Source organism: Cyanistes caeruleus, chromosome 9, assembly GCF_971803275.1.
Source record: "Cyanistes caeruleus chromosome 9, bCyaCae1.hap1.1, whole genome shotgun sequence".
Taxonomy (NCBI): domain Eukaryota; kingdom Metazoa; phylum Chordata; class Aves; order Passeriformes; family Paridae; genus Cyanistes; species Cyanistes caeruleus.
Window position 1 is genome coordinate 15,166,426 of NC_141709.1, and position 20,353 is coordinate 15,186,778.

A 20,353-nucleotide genomic window follows, 5' to 3' on the forward strand; every position below is an offset into this window, starting at 1 on the left:
ATGATTATGGTAGCATTAGCAACCTTATTAGAACTGAAATATGGTTCGATTGAATATTAGCAATTAGTATGTTTGCTTGACATCAAATTAAATCTTCCTGCTTTATTATACAGAAAGGCAATAGCTTACTCCTCCCAGATGGGCTATATTCTATATGCACCTAGACAAAAAAAAAAAACAATTTTGAAGCACAAATTCCAGGTTATCTGTATGGTCAAATGGGAAATTGTGATTTGACACATTCCCAATCTAGGAAAAATGCATGGCTAAATATTGCAATGTAGTTCCTTTCTGAATTTTGAATAAAACATTTTGTAGAATCAGATTCTACATTACTTGACTACCAGAATGTTTCGAACTTGTAGAGAATATATATTATATTGATGTTACACTAGAAAGAAACAGTGAAAGACTGAAAGGTTCATATTTAGCTGGAAAAGATGCTTTTCATTAGTTTTCATCACTTTATGGTAGAATCAATTTCAAGAAAAAGCCCTAACAAGAATCTTTTAATTTGGATTGAGAAGGACACAGTTTCAGCAGTAATATTGCTGTTGGTGAGGTGCAACTCTGGCCATACTACTAGAAAGCAATATTCCATTTTTTTGTTTGTGTATCTAAAATAATGAGCTGGCAGAGCTGAGAATTCATACTTTTAGTCAAAGGCTCTTGAAATCCTCAACAGTAGGATCCTTATTTATTTTATTATTCATTTTCATTCCCCTCTTCCATTCTATTTTGTAACTGTCCTGACCTCAGTTTTACTGCCCGGTCTCCTGAAATCATGTTTATTACCAGATATAAGAGTTTTGAGCAATCTCTGTTTAGTTACAGAATTACAAAGTTTCTCCAGCTCTCCCTGAGAAGCAAATTCTAGTGAAAGACATGGACATAAATAGTTTTTCCTTTGTATCTAAGAAATTTAAAAGCCAAAACCATAATCTACAAAGGGTGACTTTTGTGACATACTAATTGATAAAGTATTTTAAAGTGATTTTTTTAAAATTTTCATTAAATAGTAATTATTATTTTACATATTCTGACTTCTTAAATGATCTGTGTATGCAACAGAGCAGAAAAATGCATGCTCAGAAGGTTTTATACATCAGTGTAATTTAGCTGCAAGTAATGGCAGTAGTTGTGGCTGCTTCTCTAGAAACAGAGATACAGACTGAACCCCGCTACAGTTATGTTGTTATTATTATTTTCCTGAAACTTAGTCCCTTGCTCTTACTTTTGGGACTTCTTTTTGGTTTGCCATACAGTAGTCTAGATTGAATTCATTGAGTTCCATCTGAAAAATGCTAAAAAGAGGAAAAGACACCATCAGAGAGTATTTTTCCTTCAGATCAATATGCAGTCAATACAGATCAGCACAGACAGCCCTCCTTGCCTGTGTTCCTGCCAGCCCTTCAGTGTGCCAGGCACTTGAGCTTTGGGATCTGCTGCTGGGCTGCTTTCCCCAGGAGTGACAACCAGATGTCCACATCACATACACATAAACCTCCACACACCAACCAAAAGGTGTTAGAATTTAAAGCTCAAGAATAAGATATATTTTTGTTCTCAACTGGAGGCCATACCATCTTCTTCCATTAAAAGGAGATGTCTACACTGAAGCAAAGCCAGCAATTTTGCAAAGCAGAAGTTTATTTGATTTGTTGCCTTTAAACACAATATTGAATAACTTTGGAAAAAATAAAGTGTTTCTATGAAGGAGATTTTTTTCCATTTTGGGTACAGCATGGTGCTGCCTCAGCAGGATGTACTCACCACTTAAAAATTAAACTGATTTTCTCTCTTGATTGCAAATGCACAGAATACCTAACAATACTCCAGGTTCCTATCTCAGCAGGCCAATGAAATGTGGTAATGGTTTTCTGTGTTGGAAGTCGTGTTTTAAGCCAGATGACAGACAGCTATAAACAGCAATTTAAATTATTTTAATGAAACACGGAAGAACAGAGAAAAATATTCAATAGGTTCACGTAACAAAAATTGAGAACAAGTTTGTTTCTGCATGATTTCTTTTGTCTTCTTGGTTCATAAAATGTGTCAAGCAGCATGTCCAAAATTACAGTGCAGTGTTCATAAAAATCAGCATGGTAGCTGGGGATGAGGGGAGAATCGTGCACTAATGTAAAATACTCTGTAAGAGTTCCTTTCTGTCAGTTAAAATTTCCCAGCCTCTACCAACAGCAGTGTAGGAAGGTAAGATAAATAATAATGAGCAGTTTGTCTCTGCAGAAGCCCAGCAGTGCCAGGCCAGTGGCTCCTGCAGCAGCTCTGTGCCTGGGGCAGCCTTGGCACTGGCTAAAATGAGCACTCCCTGCCCAGCACTCGTCAGTCATTGTATTTGTATTTTCGCCATCACAGTGGGTTTAGCCCTGCTAATTAATCCATGCTGCAGCTGCATTTCTAGATTATGCAGGGACCATATTTCTCAAGTACAGACTGCCACATTCAACCCTTTTTGGTTTCTTAGATAGGGTGGGTTATAATCCATATGGGAGCTTCAGGGAAAGGAATTTTCAAGCAGTAAGGACAATGGACATGTAAATTAATTCATGTAAGAAAAGAAGTCATGTTTCTAAAATGTTTCTGAGTTTATTTATGTACATGTTGATCTTTCTTGTTATCATTGCAAACTCTGATCCACCCAACAAATTACAACTCCACAAAGGGGTACATGCATCAGACATAATTAATTATTATTGGAACAGCAGCGATTTAAAATATTCTTCCTGTTTTAAAGAGACAGCATTTGGCTTTTAAGCTTCTCTGTATTTTGAAGAACTAAAACTAAGTCCTTTACACCTTAAAGCTCTTAAAAATACCAAAGAAAAAAGCTATTGATACCCACAGCAAATAGTCAAAGTCCTCTGTGGGCAATTCAATTCATTTGGCATTATTTTTGATGTAAATTCTGAGGTATCTCTGTTGGCCAAAAGGTTCATGCAGTGCTGCAGATGTTCAGTGTCACCCTGGAGAAAGCTTAATTTCAGAAGCAAATGATCTTAATATACTTCTATGTAAATAGCTATAAAATGAATATAAATTTCCTGGAATTAAAACCAGAGGAGTTGCTCAAGGTATGTGCCAGTAACAGTGGACAGTGAAATATGTCAGGCTATAAAAAAATCTGGGCTAAATTCAACTCTCATATAAAATATGGCTTTAGGTCAAACACTGATCCAAAGCCCTGAGCTCACAAAGCAAACAGGCAGATGTTTGACTGGAAGTACAGTTCATATTTGTAAAACTGAAATCATGTTCTGGTGCTTTACCTTTAGGGAGCCAGAATTGTTTTTCTGTATGTTGTTAAGCAAAAAACAGTAAATAAATGGAAGTGATTTAATTTTTCTAGTTGCTGGTCTTCAGAACTTCTTTTTTAGTTTCTACGTAACAATCTGCATGTTGCATTAATGAACAGATGAGTCTTATATAGATTCACAAAATCACAGCATTTGAGCATGGTCACTCTTCTTTAATTTTCCTTTAAGCTTCTCATTGGTTGGCAAGAAATAGCTACTTGTAATAAAGACATTTCCCAGGCTGAAAATTAACCTTGTAGGAGAACAGTTGGTCCATTATCTTGAGTGCATCTTTTCTAAACTAAGCATATAAGAGAACCATTTGCAGAAGAGTACATTAAATTCTAGACACTGCTACTGTTCATAACTGAAACTATGAATATTAATTACCTGACCTAAAAACCAGCCCTTGATGTTTTGGAGAAGAAAAATGTCTTTTTATTTTTCACTTTCATATTTAGCAGACAATATGTCAATTTTTGGATGTCCAAATGTAATCAGGCCCCTTACTGAGCCCATCCCTGACTTAGAGAATAAAGTATTTGCCATGCTGCAGAAAGAGAAGCCTTTCTGGAAAGAGTGGATAAACTACAGTGAATAGATAGAAGTCAATGCAAAGCAAGTTTAAAATTAATTGTTATTGTTCATATAAATTTGTATTGCCTTTTTTCTTTTATATCCTGTTTTGCTTTTTATTTTTTTTCCCCAAGCTAATTCTTTGGTTTGAACCTCATCATCTTTTAGACATTCTAAAAACCCAGAAAATTGTATAGGGCTGTTTGGTGTTTTTTATCCTGTGAATAAAATGTCAAAAAAAGAAATTTAATGCTATTTTTTAAGCATTTTCTACTTATTAATATAGAGGGAATTGCACTTTCAGAATTTTTTCCACCAGTTATATTTGAAAAAACCTGACATTATGAGCTAAGTGTCCATATTTTACAGGGACCTCCTGGGGCTACAGGTGCTGAAGGCAGACAAGGTGAAAAAGGTGCAAAGGTAATACACTAAAGATTTTTTTTGAAGCATAGAAATATAAACTGTTTATAAATTAAAAGTAAATTGCTTATGATGCACTGAGTGTAGAACTTTTTAAAGTAATAATCTGCAAAATCCAAATTCAGACCCAGAATTGGTAGCAATATGTAATGGAGTGGACCCAGCAGTGCAGGCCCAACACAGCTCACCTGTAACAAGCCAGGGGAACCTGCTCTGCTGGCCCCACATCTCTCTATGGAGCCAGAGCCATTGCACTCAGGAAATTGTCCTGTGCAGAACTCTGGCTTTTAAAAAGTACTTTCCCTCTTGTACATCCCTCCAGTGCCAAACTGATTATCCCCCCTCTCTGACCTGCTCTGTTCTTTCCAGGGTGAACCTGGTGCAGAAGGGGCTCCTGGAAAAACAGGGCCAGTCGGTCCACAGGGCCCTGCAGGAAAACCTGGCCCAGAGGGTCTCCGGGGCATTCCTGGCCCTGTGGTAAGTAACAGTGTACATAATAGTTTAAATGTTGCATTTCCTGTTTATACTCTGGTAAAACCAGCTTTTTGTTTTTTCTAGGGAGAACAAGGTATGCCTGGAGCACCAGGTCAGGATGGCCCTCCTGGACCTCTGGTGAGCTTCCTTTTCCCACATGTCAGTCACAGAAGCCTCCAAAAACATCACCAGAGATATCTCTTCTAACATTTGAGAGCTTAAATATTATGTTAAAATCTGGAGCTGAGTATATTAATGAACTAGTATTTCATTCAAAATATATTAACTACATGCTTACAAATGCACAGACTTCCTGTCAGCTCAACAAGAATTTTTCAATGCATTGCTGCAACTTAATTTTGGATTTTAAGAAAATAAAGTTGTTATGCTTCTGAGTTAGGTTTCCCTCCTTCCCCTCCCATCCTCCACAGGAGACTGCTATCAGGAGAGTATGAAGCCTGATTTGCAGTAGAGCACAACACACTGCAGGTGAAAAGTCTGATTCTGCATTCCAGAAGCTTAAAAATTTCACATTTCATTCATGAATTATGTATTTGCCTAGGCTTTTGCATCTAGTGATATCCTGAAGTGGAGATGGAAACCCTAAGCACTGAATAATATTTTGTACATGAAATGTTATGGCATTTTTGAATATGTGCCAGGTGGAAAAGGTCTCTTATCACACCTATTCATATCAGAAGTTGTCCACTGCCACCAGGAGAGCAGTGGTGAGGAGACAGACACAGTGTAGTGGCTCTACTCCTCATGGACACAGGCAGTGTGAGATTAACAGACTCTGAAAAATTCATATCTATTGTACAGGCATGGCCTGCATTTTTTACCTCACTTTGTACAAATTACACAAAATCAGCCATTCTTATAAAATCTAAATATTTCTCACATTTAGTTCACCCTCTGCTTCATAGATTTCTAGTCATACAACCCTTTATAGATTTATAATTATAAAGGAAATACCACTGTAGCATCATTATGATTTTTTAAACATACTTCATCTCGAGCTCTAAATCACATCAATCACAACCATCAACCACTGAATGTGTAGTTTGATTTGAACTGCCTTTAATAACGTTTCTAGAAAACATGATCTGAGTGGGATGTTACAACTCATTTTAACATTACTTCCCTTGATTTACATAGGGCCCACCTGGCTTGCCTGGACTGAAAGGAGACCCAGGTTCCAAAGGAGAGAAGGTATGCTTTGCTAATTGGTTGAGGCTTTGTCAGTCTGGTCTAAAATCTGTATAAAATTAGCAGAAAGAAGCAGTAGGGTTTGTATCAGCAAGGCATTGCACCACGCCTATCAAACAGCTTCCCACAGCCTTAATAGTCATCATGAAGTTTTAATATTTGATATCCTGGAAACACCTAGAAAGAGAAAGATTACTGCCTGTGTGGTAATCTATTGACCATGTGATCCTTGCAGTGAAAATCCTGGAGATATTGATGTAAAGACAACTGCCAGATTTACAAGAACAAAGCAAGTAGAAATAATGAGTATTGGCGATTTTTATTTAAAAGAATGGAATAATAATAAATATTTTTATTATTTTAAATATTTTAAATAATATTTATTAAATAATAAATATTTAAAAGCTGTAATACTTTCCTTTGGAATAATGGATTGAGACATCTGGGATAGCATTTTCCTATGGAGTCCCAACAATATATTGATTGCCTGTGTATCAGAGAAAAACTGTAGAGAAAGTGCCATGAATATGACAGTGCCTTGTGAACTGCAGGTTTTGTTTATCTCCTTGGATAAGCTGTTTATGCAGCCATATCACATGTGGAGCTCTGTGAGATGCTAATAGCAGCTACATGTGAAAATTGGTATGAAATTTGTGCCCAGGGTACTGTGATTTCTGTACTGCTTTCAGTAAGGGCTGCCTTGTGCTTAGATCTTTCACTGAATATGCAGTCACAACTTGTAAGTAATCTGAAAATTTGAAAGACCATCTAACCATATGCTTTTAGAATATATATAATAAATATGCTTTTAAAATAACAAATATGTTAAATACATATTACATACATAAATATTAAATAATCATATAATAAATATGTTATAATAAATATAATAAATATGTTATAATAAATATAATGAATAGGTTTTTAGAATAACTTGTTTGCAGGTTGATTGTTGACAAGCAACAGTGGTAACATGTGAAAGGTATAATTTATGTGTACAACACATTTACTTTAATGTATGGTAACTATATTTTCTTGAATCTTGTTTAGGGACATCCTGGTTTGATTGGCCTGATTGGACCTCCAGGAGAACAGGGTGAAAAGGGTGATAGGGGTCTTCCTGGCCCACAGGGATCTCCTGGAGCCAAGGGTGATGCAGTGAGTACAACATACTTGTGTTTCCATTCATGTTCCATGCAAGCATGGAGTGTGTATATATATATGTATTTTCCAGGCTTCCTTTTGAAAGACATAAAGTTGTTATAAGCATTTAACACCCAGAGACTCCTGCAAGAGGTTAGAACTTTCTTAGGCATTGTACAAACACAGCAAAATTAAACATCTTAAAATATTATAGAGTGTTTGAGAAAATGAAGGAAATGCATACTCCCCAACATGCACACAGAACAAGTTAGCAACAAGATAAAAGTAGCAGCAGCAATCTCATCATATTTACTAATTGCATTACCCAAAGCAGCTCCCTCTTTTCTAGTTACTAAGCCATGTTTTTAGGGCACTATGTAAAATGAGAGGTTTGCAAGCCAATCTGAAGAGGAACACAGCTGTGACAAATCACTGCACTGTGTCAGAACAACTATGAGCAACTCAGATTGTCAGACAATATATTAAATCAGTCAACTATTTTAGCCTCTAGCAAGTGGCCTAACTCAAAACTCACCACACTTAGATAAAGATATGATTTTTTAACACAGTCCAGTACATAGAATACTTTAGTTCTGTGCTTATTCTCTTATTCTTTTTTAGGGAATTTCTGGTCCTGCTGGTCCACTTGGACCACCTGGTCCTCCTGGATTACCTGTAAGTAATTTCATCCAGCCCTCCTGTTCTAACCACCCCCAAGCTGTGTGCAACACACCCAACCAGAGTTATATGTTCTTGCCCACAGGGTCCCCAGGGTCCCAAAGGTTCCAAAGGATCCAGTGTGAGTAACTCTCCTCTATACATTTTCCTCTTTTCCTTAGATTTTGTGTGTGTTATTTTTAAATGTTGTGTAGCATGGTCAACACTTCTTTCCTTGCTCTGTAGGGTCCTGCTGGTCAGAAGGGTGACAGTGGCTTACCTGGTCCACCTGGTCCCCCAGTAAGTAAGAATTCTTATCTTGTATTACACTGACATGATGAACCCATTTTGACATGAATAGAAAACACCACTTGGGAGCTAAAATATGAATGATTGAAAACTTATTTTTCAGGAAACACAGATCCACCAGGCACAGAAATACATATCTTCACTGAAAGAGCCAGAAGAAACTTAAATAAATTAAAAAAACAAAAACACCCAAAAAAATCCCTATAAACCCCCCCCAAACAAAGAAGCCCCTCATGCAATGATTATTATGTTACACTGAAGCACAGAAAGCAGAATTCTACTGGTTTCCCCTGATGATATTCTTCTGTTTCCATATATTTTTATATCATAACAAACTAAAATGAAGAGTCCAAATCTGAGTGAAGGGTTTCAATTTCTTGAAATTAAATATTGTTTCCTAGACCCCAAGTGGAATTTTCCACTTTTATTATAGGAAACATCCAGAGTTTTCAATTTTCATAGAATATATCTGTGCTTGAGGGAATTAACAGGGATACAGAGGCAACTGTGAATCATTTCTGCGTGTCACTTGTGTGAGGGCAGCACACTCTTCCCCAAAAAGCAATGTAGTGAGAAGAGTTTAGAGCACAACAATGCTTTGGCCTTTCTTTTTTTTTTTTTTCCCCAAGTATATCAAAGCCCATAGGTATGAATCTAAAGGAAAACAGGTGAAATAAAGAAATGAATACCTAGAAGAAAGCCTATTCAAAGCATCTCCAAGCCACATTCTGTGTTTTTTCTCTGCTGAAAAACTACAGAAAGATATATATATAATTAGATATGTTGTTTTGCACTTAGGGCCCTCCAGGTGAGGTAATCCAGCCACTGCCAATTCAGTCACCCAAGAAGACGAGAAGATCTCCTGACTATATGCAATCTGATGCTGGTGATAATATTCTGGATTATTCGGATGGCATGGAGGAGATCTTTGGCTCCCTGAATTCACTGAAGCAAGATATTGAGCACATGAAGTTTCCAATGGGCACTCAGAACAACCCGGCCCGGACCTGCAAAGATCTGCAGCTCTGCCACCCAGACTTCCCCGACGGTGAGCTCATATTGCACAGGCACACACCTGTGTGTGCCAGGCTCTTGGGCAGCATTAAAGCCCTCTTGGATGGCTCATGCAGCTGCTCAACAAATACAGTCTCACTGCAGCCATTTTTACAGGCATAAAAGCTTAAAAATATGAGACATATTCTCTTGGTAAGAGTCAAAGTTCTTTAAATACATAACCTGATCTGGTTTTTGAGTTAAAACCTTTTAAAATGATGAATAAAAAATAGTTATTGTTTTGAAAGATGAGCATCACATTTCCAGGACTATCGAAACATTAGTGTGATGAAAGAGTTTAGTGTAACAATATGAAACAGCATTGGTATTATATGAGATCCATGTTCAATAATGATTCTCAAAAAGTTTACTAGTCTTTTAGCAGTAATTTTCTCTACTGCATCAGCACTGTTTTTTTCTAGATCAGCTGCCAAAGAGGCAGGGAAGTTTCTTTGATACTGTTTAATGCTACCAAGAAGTAGTATAATAAAATGCAAAGTAATATGAAGAGACCCAATGTTCCTAAGAACTATCTTGATTTTATTATTAGTTTTTGTTTTCTTTTTTTTCTTCTAAATAATTTTACCCCTCTGAAAATGTTTAAATGAAATCCAGCCTTCACTAAATTTTCATCCTTTCATAATTTCTTCAATTGCAATGCATATTTTTCCCAATTCAAAGCAATACTTTTCTGCTTTTAAATGGGAGGAAAAATAGATTTTGACAGTTTAATAATATTTTATTGCTTTCAGTCTAGATAGATAAGAACAGATGGTTGCCTTGAGGAGTAGTTAAGCAGTGTATGTGCTATATGAAAAGTACATATTTTACAATTTTACAATTCAGCACCCTCCATAATAAGGAATGTGTTCATAAACACATTCACCTTCTTCATTTACCAGTATTTGCTTCCTCTTTAGAGCTGTCTTCATATAAAAATAATCTTATGTTGGTTAAAATAAAAGCAAATGTGTTCATTAAAATTCAAAATTCTCCAGGGATAAGACTTACAGAAAGGAAAGACTGTTTTCAATATGCAGCCTAAATCAACAGAATTGTTACACTCCATAAATATTTTGTCTGTGCCCTCTATTCAGAAGACAGAACTGGTGAAAGGTTTTGTCATTTCTCTTTGAAACCTCCATTATTTGTTTGAAACTGGATTAGAACTGTAGTTTTCTGCCCTGTTTGTGAAACATCTGAAGATAAGAACCCTCATCAGAGAAATCATCATTCTAATTAGAACAGCAGGTTTTAAAAAGCCCTGACTTTGAATGGACCTTGGGTGGGCTGCAGCTCTTTTCATGCCCAGCCTTCACTGGTGGTGCAGCTTCATAACCCAGCAGTAAAAAGGCCTTTGCTTGAGGTGGATCCCTCTCAGTGCTGCTTGTGCCAGCTGCAACCCCAACCAAGCCCCATGCAGACAATTTTTACATCCAGATAAGGATGCAAATCCCTCCAGATTTTTCTCCCTGACCTAAACCATTGAGATAAAATAACTTTCCTACAGGCTTTGGAGAACCATTAGGTAGCGGTAAAGCCCGGTTCTTCTGAATACCATTCCTACTGAATAAGGCAAATATTTTCTCATTTGTCTTAGGGGAATATTGGATTGATCCTAACCAGGGCTGTTCTGGAGACTCCTTCAAAGTATACTGCAATTTCACAGCAGGTGGGGAAACTTGCATCTACCCAGATAAGAAATCTGAAGGAGTAAGTACCAATCTGTGTTTTCAGTTGGCACTTGACAGTTCCTACTGTGCTGTTACAATGTTGAACTAAACAGGATAATTACATTGCCACATTTTCATGTATCTGTCTTTTTAATTACATTTACATTTGCATATATCTGAATGGAGCAGTAAAACGGTACATAGAGTTAACAAATAACATTTTAAACTTCAGATAGAGAATCTATGCACCTGCTTGCTAACATTTCACTACATTTCAGAATGTAACACAGCTGAACAGCCACTTACAGTACATGATCTAGTGTTTCTCACCTAAAAGCTAAACCTTCCTTTGTTTCTCTTGTGGGTTCATTTATATCTATTCATTTATTCCTATGCAAAGTAGATGTAAAAGACTATATTAACACTGTCCTTACTCACTGTTATAGATTATATCTGTTGGGGCATATGGTGTAGAGGAAGGCTTTCTGAAATCTTGCCCAAATGACAGGGATCTAATAGTATCAACACTGGTGAAAACATTTAGATGCTTCACAGCTACAATTTATACCAGCAGTTTACCTGACTTAACATATTACAACCGTCTCCCCCAAAGACTATCTCTTGGAGTCTATTTGAAGTCACCAGTTTGAAGGCATTCTCTATAAGAAAAACATTCTATTTTAGACCTTTAAAGTGGCTGAGATTTCAGGAAGAACCATTCTTTATTATCTGGTTTTATATTTGTCCAAAGTAATGTAAAACCTTCATATCTGTTAACATATGTTTCAAATACTTCTATCTCTGCTGTTTGACCACACAGGTTAGAATTTCATCGTGGCCAAAGGAGAACCCAGGATCTTGGTTTAGTGAATTTAAGCGAGGCAAACTTGTAAGTTGTCACTGCAATATAACTGTATTCATAAATCAGGCACATGTTTTCAGTGGTCAGCAGATCACATGGAATTTTATAAATATTTACATAAAGACATCCAGTCTTTTTGCCCTAAATATTACAGCAGCTACATGGCCTCTTGCTCCTGGACAGCAGAAGCCTGATTTGTATTGTCCCACAGTGATCCCAGTGGTCACCTGCACAGCTGGTGGTGAGGATCTGGCCTCTGGCAGACACACCTCACCACCAAACCTTAGGAAAGCAGCTGGAGCACAGATCACCCCCCCAGTCTAGGTAATTGGAAATATACTGAGTATGCAGAGGTGAGGCTGCAGGCTAACTAACTTTATGATTAACTAAAAACAGATTACCAAACAGATTCTGCTGTTTTACACTAGAAGGTAGGAGTAACTCTGTCTATCCCAGGTGAAAAAAGCTGAAATATGTAATTCTTCATCCTAAATGTCCTGCTGCATCATGAAAATCTATTTACTGAGTCATAGCTGTATTAACCTTTAAAACTTCATAAAATGTTATGTGTTGGTTGATATTTTTATTAAGGGCAGTTATTTGGTTGTCTTTTGTCAACAATAATTTTAGTTTGCTTTGTACCAAAGAAAACAGATAAATATTCATCTAACTTTTCATATTTTCCAGCTTTCCTATTTGGATGTTGAAGGCAATTCCATTAACATGGTCCAAATGACATTCCTTAAACTACTGAGTGCCTCTGCCAGACAAAATTTCACTTACAACTGTCACCAGTCTGTAGCCTGGCACGACGCACCCTCTGACAGCTATGACAAAGCACTAAGGTTCTTAGGATCCAATGATGAAGAAATGTCTTATGACAACAATCCTTACATCAAAGCTCTCCATGACGGCTGTGCAGTAAGTAGAGCTTCAAAGAGTCTACAAAACCAACCTGTCATTTAAAGTAGAAATCAAACAAATCTATTTTTTCACAGCTTTCTTCTGAGGAAAGCTTTGTAAACACTTTACTTGTCATATACTGATTTTTTAGTAGATTTTTAACCACAATACACTAGTGTCATATTCAGTTTTCACCTGTGTACCAAAAAAGAAATAACCACAACCAAGCAGCAGAAACTGAACAAACTTGCAATGGATGCAGGCTGTCAGCACCACTGTGCTGAAAGCAGGCTATCTGCTACTATATATGAGCACAGTATAAGGGAAGAGCAGAAGCAAAAAAGATAATGAGAGGAGGCAGCCTATAAGCAGAATATATTTATACTGAAAGTCAAGGTATACACAAATAGAATATTTATTGAATGCAGCAAAAACATGTATCTCCTAAGTCCTATGTATGAACCCAAACATAGTGAATTAATTTAATAGTTTGATATGTGACTTTGTATTTCCTTTTCTTGTTTTGTGTATTCAAAGACAGGTGAAATTTGTGGATTTTACTTTTCAGAATTCTCCTTTAGCTAAAAATCCCCAGAGGTGTCCAAGCATCAGAGCACTCCTCTTTCAGGGTCTGTGTGGGCACAGCAACTGTTACCATTTCTCAGAAATGGAAGGCTCTATTTAACACTTTGAAACAAAGACATGGAGAGAACAAGTGACAGTTGAAGCCTCAATGATTATTTTGGGGTTTGATATAGTAGCATTTAGAAGGCAGTTTCTGAGAAGTCAGAGATACAGAATGAGAGACCTGAAAGTGCCAGGATACACCTCAGCAGCTCAGGAGGTGCAAAGCACCTCCCCTCAGCAGTGAGGCTGATACACAACTGCTTCATGTCAGCCTTTCTATGTGCCTTGCATTTTCACTTCCCTTTTAGTATCCACAGAGGGTAAATGTAGAACTTCAGAGAGAGCTGAAAGTTGCAACTGTCACTAAACTGAGAACACTCTGATCTGTCAGCTTGGATGCTCATCTGACCTCTGAGACCCTGGAACAGCTGAAAGGGGTCTCAGCAGATATGAGAGACCTTTTAAAGGAAGTGCAGTGCTGATAAGTGACATGATGACTGGGCTGAGTGATACATACAGGAGCTAGAGAGCCTGCTTCAGGCAGCAAGGGTGTGCCTTCAAAGCTGGCTTCTAAGTGCAGCAGTTGGCAGTTCTGTCAGAATACTACTTTCTTCGCTGTCCAAACAGCTGCTCTAATATTTTGTGAGGCAGTTACAGTATTTCTTCTTAGAAGTGGATCTTCTGTCTTTCAGAACTAATTAGTGAATTTTTTCACAGGGAAGATGTGCGCTGCTCTGAGAATATTATTGTTTACTAAATAGTACAGACATGAACTGAGAATTGTCTAAGAAGCCTGAGCTATCTTTGATTATTTCTCATTTGTAGGCCTACTTTAGTAAGTTAAAATCTGTGGGCCATTCTCCATCTAAAATCAGAACATCCCATGTCAGATTTTTAAAATGAAATCATAAGAAAACACAAGATTTGGGGTTTGCAATACCTGGTGTATAACAGGTCAATAATTTTAAAATTCTATGATTAAACTACAGCACATGTTAAATGCTCAGATCTATAACAGTTTGGGTTTTTTTCTTCTTTTTTGAACAGTCAAGAAAGGGCTATGCAAAGACGGTGCTGGAAATCAACACGCCCAAGATAGACCAAGTGCCCATAGTTGATGTGATGATCAATGACTTTGGTGATCAGAACCAGAAGTTTGGATTTGAGGTCGGTCCTGTCTGCTTCCTCGGTTAAGCTTAAGACAAAATCAGATCAACACAAATGTTGCACTTTGGTGCTACCAACCCACTTCATGCCACATGCAAGTTTTGAATAAGGATGGCATAGAAAATGTCTTGCTGTGTATGTATGTCTTATCTAGAAAGTAATTGTTGCCCTTGTAGGGCCAGAATCACATGACTTAAACTTATTTTGCAAAGATGCTGTGGCACAGACAGACAACATAGGGCTCACTTCAGGAACACCCCCTTTGGATTCCTTTGGTGCTGTAAAAAAACCAACGACAATGGTGCTCCTTCCATTAAATGCAACAAAGAGGTGTTTAGAAAGTGTTTAATATAAACTGTAATTATTCTATGTACAATACTATACTGTGATTTCTCTGTCCACTTCCAAAACTTGCATGTGTCTCTGAATTGCATCTGGCTTTTATTTTACAATTACAAACTACATTGTCAATACTGTGTATGTATTCTGAAAAAATAAAACTGTAATTGCCAGTGAAGCCAATTCCATTTCTGATTAATAATAAAATCCCTTTGTATATATTGTTGTTGAAGAGCTTTGTTATTTGAAGTCGCCAGTAAAATTAAGGTGGCAAAACTGGAAGATCTCGAGCAGCACACTCAAACAACTCTTTTCTGCTGATATCACTTTGTGACAATGAATTTAGATAATGAAATGAAAGCACTTTCAAAGGTGCTGTGTTCCATGGTGCTATACCTCAGACTTTTTATTTTCTATTCTAATTCCATAATTTCATAAGATAACTGTATATACCTAAAATAAACAAATTTATATTTTTGGGTGGGGAAAATATGTAAGAAAAAACCAAACTTCTGTGTAAGAGAACTGTTAAAAATCTGTGAAATAAATTAGTCATATAGCTATTTTTTTTTTTTTAACTCATCTGGATTTGTTTCCACTGTGCTTATTTGGGCTACATAAGTATAAAAACTGGATTTGAAACAGTTATTTATGGATTTTTTAAGTGTTTACTTAGATGTTTGTGTAAGCAATGATGGATGTTTTCTTCCTGAACTGGCTACTAACAGTTTCACAGAATAGTCTATACGATATTTGCCCGTCCCATTAATATGAATTACTTTTCTTCCTGTCACCACCTGAAGGCCAGGGATGCAATATGTCTAGGTCATGTGATTCTACACAGTTGCTAAGCAACAGATGAGGGACTGCTTCCTAAAGAGCTGTCTTTGACCCAAACCTTACATTTCACTATTCAAAGCTCACCAAAAAACATGTTGGTTTGGCCTTCCCTCTGAACATTTTATTCAGGTAGTTGGAAGTAGAAATTACATTTTAGCTTTACAACACAAATCCTTTTGTAATTATTTTTCATAATATATGTAAGACTTGAAAAGAAATGTTTGTTTCTATTTCTTATAAATTGTTAAATTAAATAGTACTAGTTTCTGCTGGCTCGTTTCCAACTGGTATTTTCTTATGCACGTTTATACATGTAAAAGTGAGATTCCAAAAGTCATCTTCTTGCTGTTCATATTTTCTTTTATTTTTGAACCAAAGTTTGTAACTGTCACCTCAAAGAGGGAAATACAAATTTTATTAATAAAATCAAGTCTTGTTTATCTGGATTGGTCATTCTCTTATTTCAATGTCCAAAATCACCCACTGCCATTACTGTAACTTCATTCTGCTTCCAGACAGTCCAGGCTCAAAAAAAAGGAATGTTACTACATATCCTGGCAAGCACTGGGCAACAGCACTGGGAAGTGTTGACAGACAGGGTGCTGATCTGGCCACTGGCAGTAGGCAGCAGGGATAAGTTCACACCTCATTGGTATGGATTTATAGTTCCATCAGTCCAGATAATGCCATCAAACACAAGAGAGGAGCCTGGTGCCCCTCCCCCAGCCACTCACAACCTACAGTGACTGTCCATTCCTCAATCCTTATCCTTGTAGGACTCCATGGGGTAGGCAAATGACCCTATTTATTAATAGGAAATGGAAGACAAGAACAAGTCCAAGATTTAGAAAATAATGGAACACAAAATGTCCAGCACCTTGATTTAAACTGTGGAACCAGTGATGGTTCCAACGACATAACATATGCCCCTTCTCTAAAAAACCTTCTCTCTTTTCAATCTGCTACCTGTTCTTTATGAACTCTGGCTATGTCTAAATAAGATGTGAGGGCAACTGCAATAAGTTTGGCAATGAAGCAGCCACTTTCTCCCGCTCAGGGGGGCTGGGTTAAGTCAGGAACTCACCTGTTCAAGACTATCTAAAAAAAACAAACTTCCTCAGGTGAGTGTTTTAGGGTAAAAAATAAAGATGGTTGCGGTTTGGCAGTCAGGATTAGTCTGCAGCAGAATGTTGTTTCTAAGAATGCAGTGATGTATTCAAGCAGCCAAATGAAACGAGATCTTTTCCAGAATTAGTCCAAGCATCTTGCCAAGGTTTGTGTTGGCAACATCACAAGAGAGGAAATGAACTTGAGTCTTCTACACTTTTCAGCAAGGACCCATCTGGTTTATCCTTTAACCTTCCTTAGGTCTTAACCACTTACCTTACTATTTATCCTTGTCATGAAAGGATCTCATCATTGCTTGTTACCTAACTCCTCTTTGTCTGTTCTTTTTTTCAATCTGCTGTTCTTGTTCTCTCATGCTTTCAGATTAAAGGGTGAAAAAAATCCATTATATATTCTTCCTTCGAGCAAGAATTATGCTCTTGTTTTTCCCTTGAAAGAAGTCTCCTATTAGCAGTGCTTAAAACCCAAATGAACAAACCAGAAGGGCACTTCAGAACAGAAAGAAATTTCACATCAAAACTCATATGTTGGTCTTGCTATGAATAAAGCTTCGGATTCTATAGTCAAATCCTAATAGCCATGAAAACATAAAACCTCAGATTCATGATACAGTATTGTAAAATAGAAACAAATCAAACCTCCAAAACCATGCAAGTCAAATTCCTTACTCAACCAAGCTCAAAATAAAACAATGATCAATATTCTTCATACTCTAAATTAAAGACGTGCAATCACAAAAAGACTGAAATTGTTACAAGACATCTGGATTTTACTCTAGAAACAGAACTTGGATTTTCTGGGATCTTGAGATCTTGAGGGTTCACCCTATCTGAAGCAAAATGGCAATTTGTTTTGAAAGTTTGCTTCAAGCCCCTCTAAACAGAAAGCCATGGTTTCTTCCATGAAGATGGAAAGAAACACTGCAAACACAGACTGTGGTTGTGTCACATGGAAATGAAGTAACTCAGCAGATGGCAAACCAAGCCCAAAGATACTCCAGACTGAGGCAGCCTTCTGTCCTAAATCACATGGACATACAAGAGATTTACTTGACTTGACTGGCAGAAACTGTTCTGTGTGCATGAGCAGAGCTTCTTTGCCTCTGTATCTCTCTCTCTCTCACCCAGGATAGGGTAATATCAACTGACCATGGCTGGCACAGCTCTTGGAAGACTTCATAAAATGTAATGAAGATATTTTTTTCCAGTCCAAGTGAGAGCCATTATGGCTAACATCAACAGTCACCTTGCAACACAAAAAGCTACAAAAAATAAGGACAGTGAGCTCCTTAAGATTCTTCCCCTTGGGAACAGCTTTGTTAATTTTAAAATTAATCTTCAAATGCTAATGGCTGGACGGAGAGGCTTTAGTAGCCACTATTCTCTATTGCAAGCACACTCATTTTTCTGTGAAAGAACATCTTTTATTGTAGATGCACCAAAAAAAATTGAAAATTACAAAGACAGGATATTAAATGTCATGTCTATTATATTTACCTGGAAACGTGTCTTATTTGTGTTCCTTTTGAGAGCACATAAATTATCAGCGACTCATTGTTAGTTCAGTGAAAAGCAATGCCAAGATTATTGCCAAGGAGTAGATGGCTCTAAAGCTATTTATATATTTTGTTTTCAATAAGAACATTGAAGATTAATACGGTGAGGAAGGCTGCAAGCTTACAGATATTCATACACACTGTTCTAGCCAAAACTGGCGGCGTTTCTTTCTCGGCTGTGTGAATGAAGGCTGTGTTCTAATGAGAGAGGATGCAGGCAAAGCCCACAATGGACGTGTTTTGTCTAGGTTGTCCAGGGAGCTTTGGCAGACCTTGACTTTGTCTCCAATATCTCAAGGGTGGAGGAACTGATCTCCATCAAAACACCTAATTTCACGAAGACAGACAAGAGTTGTTAAAAACTCAGCAGTGGGACTGGGATCTAAGTGCCTCCTATGCTTGCTATTATAATCTAAGAAATTATTTTTTTTTAACATCAAAAAGGCAATGTAGCTAAATCTTGCTGAAGCATGAAAGAGTTCCAGCTTGCACTGTGATTAAAATGTGTATGAAAATTAAAAATTCAGTCCATCCAATAAAGTGCTGGATGGAAACCAAATTAATTCTCTTCTAGCCCCAGAAGTTCTCTAAACTGGATCTTCTGTTGTGTTTTCAATGGTTAATTAAAAGAACCTTTCTGAGTTCAGAGGACTGGACAAAGCTGCCCAGAGCCCCAAGGTCATCTTGATAAACAGGAATGAACACAGGAGCCTCACACTGAGCTCCCCTCTCACCTGAAATATTTCATAGCCAGAGTTCTTGCATATGGCCTCAGACCCCCATGGGCTGCAGCCGTGCAAGGCAGTGAGTCGAGGATTGCAGAGACCCAGCCTGCCAGCTCTGAAGTTCCCCAGCACAAGTAAAAAGTAAACATAGCTACAGCAGAGCCATAAAGCTGAGTTTTTCAATTAAAAATAACTAAATTAAGAGACTCAGATTGTGACTAATAAAATAAAAACATTACACTATAACTGTTGTTTCTGAAAGGGAAATATTGATTTCTTGTTTGTTAGTTTACCCAGGATGTTAATCAGAAAGCCCACACAAGTCAGCCAGGGTATATCATGGAGCTGCATGACTTCTAGAGCAGGTCCACCTCATTACAGCAGGAAAGTATATTAAGTGGAATGAGAAGTGGACAGATTTAGAAGGTTGTTTTTATTGACATAAAAGCTATTCTGTTAAATATAAATAAATAAATAATTTTTAAAAATGTAAGGTTTTATATTCTATCCTTACAGTCTCTTGAGCCTGTGCCTTTTTTTGTTACAATATCATCTCAATGGCAGTTCAGGTGAGAAAGTAGCTATGCTTTGTGGTCCTGGTGCCCAGATTAGCTCACAAAATAAAATAGCACAATGTCAGGGCTCAGGCTCTGGAGAATACATAAATAGATAATCTTCCTAACATTCACTATTCAGTAACTTTCTGATTTGGATATATAGGGATCGCTTATCCCTTTGTCATTTCTCAGAAGGATTTTAGAAATATCCACTTTGCTCTAAGCCTGCAGAGTTGTTCAGTGCACAGATATTAAGATCAAAGCTGTTTACTGTCAGAAAGAGCCAAAAATGGAATTCTAATTTGTGAAAACTTACCACAGCACTCCAAATTCTGAAAAGAACAAAGAACATTTCACCATCCAACTTCTCCCCCTTTTTTAATTGTGATGTTTCCACTTGAAATAATGAGATGTTTTTATCCAAACTCGTTGAAAGTATTTGATTGATAGGAGGAAGTCCACTGGGACCCTCACCAAAATTGTTTTCTCATGTGCTGGGAGATAAGATCTGAGTACAATACTAACTGAAATAAAGGCATCTCTAGAAAAGAAAGGCAAAGTAAAATAATTCTCAATGTATAACAGAAAGGATGAAAATGTAGAAGGGGGAAAAAGAGGAAATAAATGGGGAAATACATGGGAAAAGAATGTTAGGAGAACTTGCTTCCCTCAACATCAGGCAGGAGGGTGAAAAATCTCTGGGCAGTCTGGGAGCATCCCATGTGATCACTGGTACTGCAGGGCTCAGGTCTGTTCCTCACAGTCCATGCAAAGGCTGGGTGAAATGGCCCCATAGTTAGGAGGCAGCAGCAAAACTGG

General features: G+C 37.3%; 1 protein-coding gene across 2 annotated transcripts in view; it reads left to right on the forward strand.

Annotated features, from left to right (window-relative positions):
* Nucleotides 1-16,015, forward strand: part of COL11A1 (collagen type XI alpha 1 chain) — a 133,485-nt gene extending 117,470 nt beyond the window's left edge. For both annotated transcript variants that reach the window (XM_086901517.1, XM_086901516.1), the window contains 13 exons: nucleotides 4,260-4,313; nucleotides 4,683-4,790; nucleotides 4,872-4,925; nucleotides 5,946-5,999; nucleotides 7,047-7,154; nucleotides 7,761-7,814; nucleotides 7,903-7,938; nucleotides 8,043-8,096; nucleotides 8,904-9,153; nucleotides 10,759-10,871; nucleotides 11,652-11,720; nucleotides 12,381-12,614; nucleotides 14,271-16,015. In XM_086901517.1, the coding sequence (XP_086757643.1) occupies nucleotides 4,260-4,313; nucleotides 4,683-4,790; nucleotides 4,872-4,925; nucleotides 5,946-5,999; nucleotides 7,047-7,154; nucleotides 7,761-7,814; nucleotides 7,903-7,938; nucleotides 8,043-8,096; nucleotides 8,904-9,153; nucleotides 10,759-10,871; nucleotides 11,652-11,720; nucleotides 12,381-12,614; nucleotides 14,271-14,417 (1,335 nt within the window). In that variant the 3' untranslated portion in view covers nucleotides 14,418-16,015. The remainder of the gene's footprint in view (nucleotides 1-4,259; nucleotides 4,314-4,682; nucleotides 4,791-4,871; nucleotides 4,926-5,945; nucleotides 6,000-7,046; nucleotides 7,155-7,760; nucleotides 7,815-7,902; nucleotides 7,939-8,042; nucleotides 8,097-8,903; nucleotides 9,154-10,758; nucleotides 10,872-11,651; nucleotides 11,721-12,380; nucleotides 12,615-14,270) is intronic.
* The last annotated feature ends 4,338 nt before the right edge of the window (nucleotides 16,016-20,353 follow it).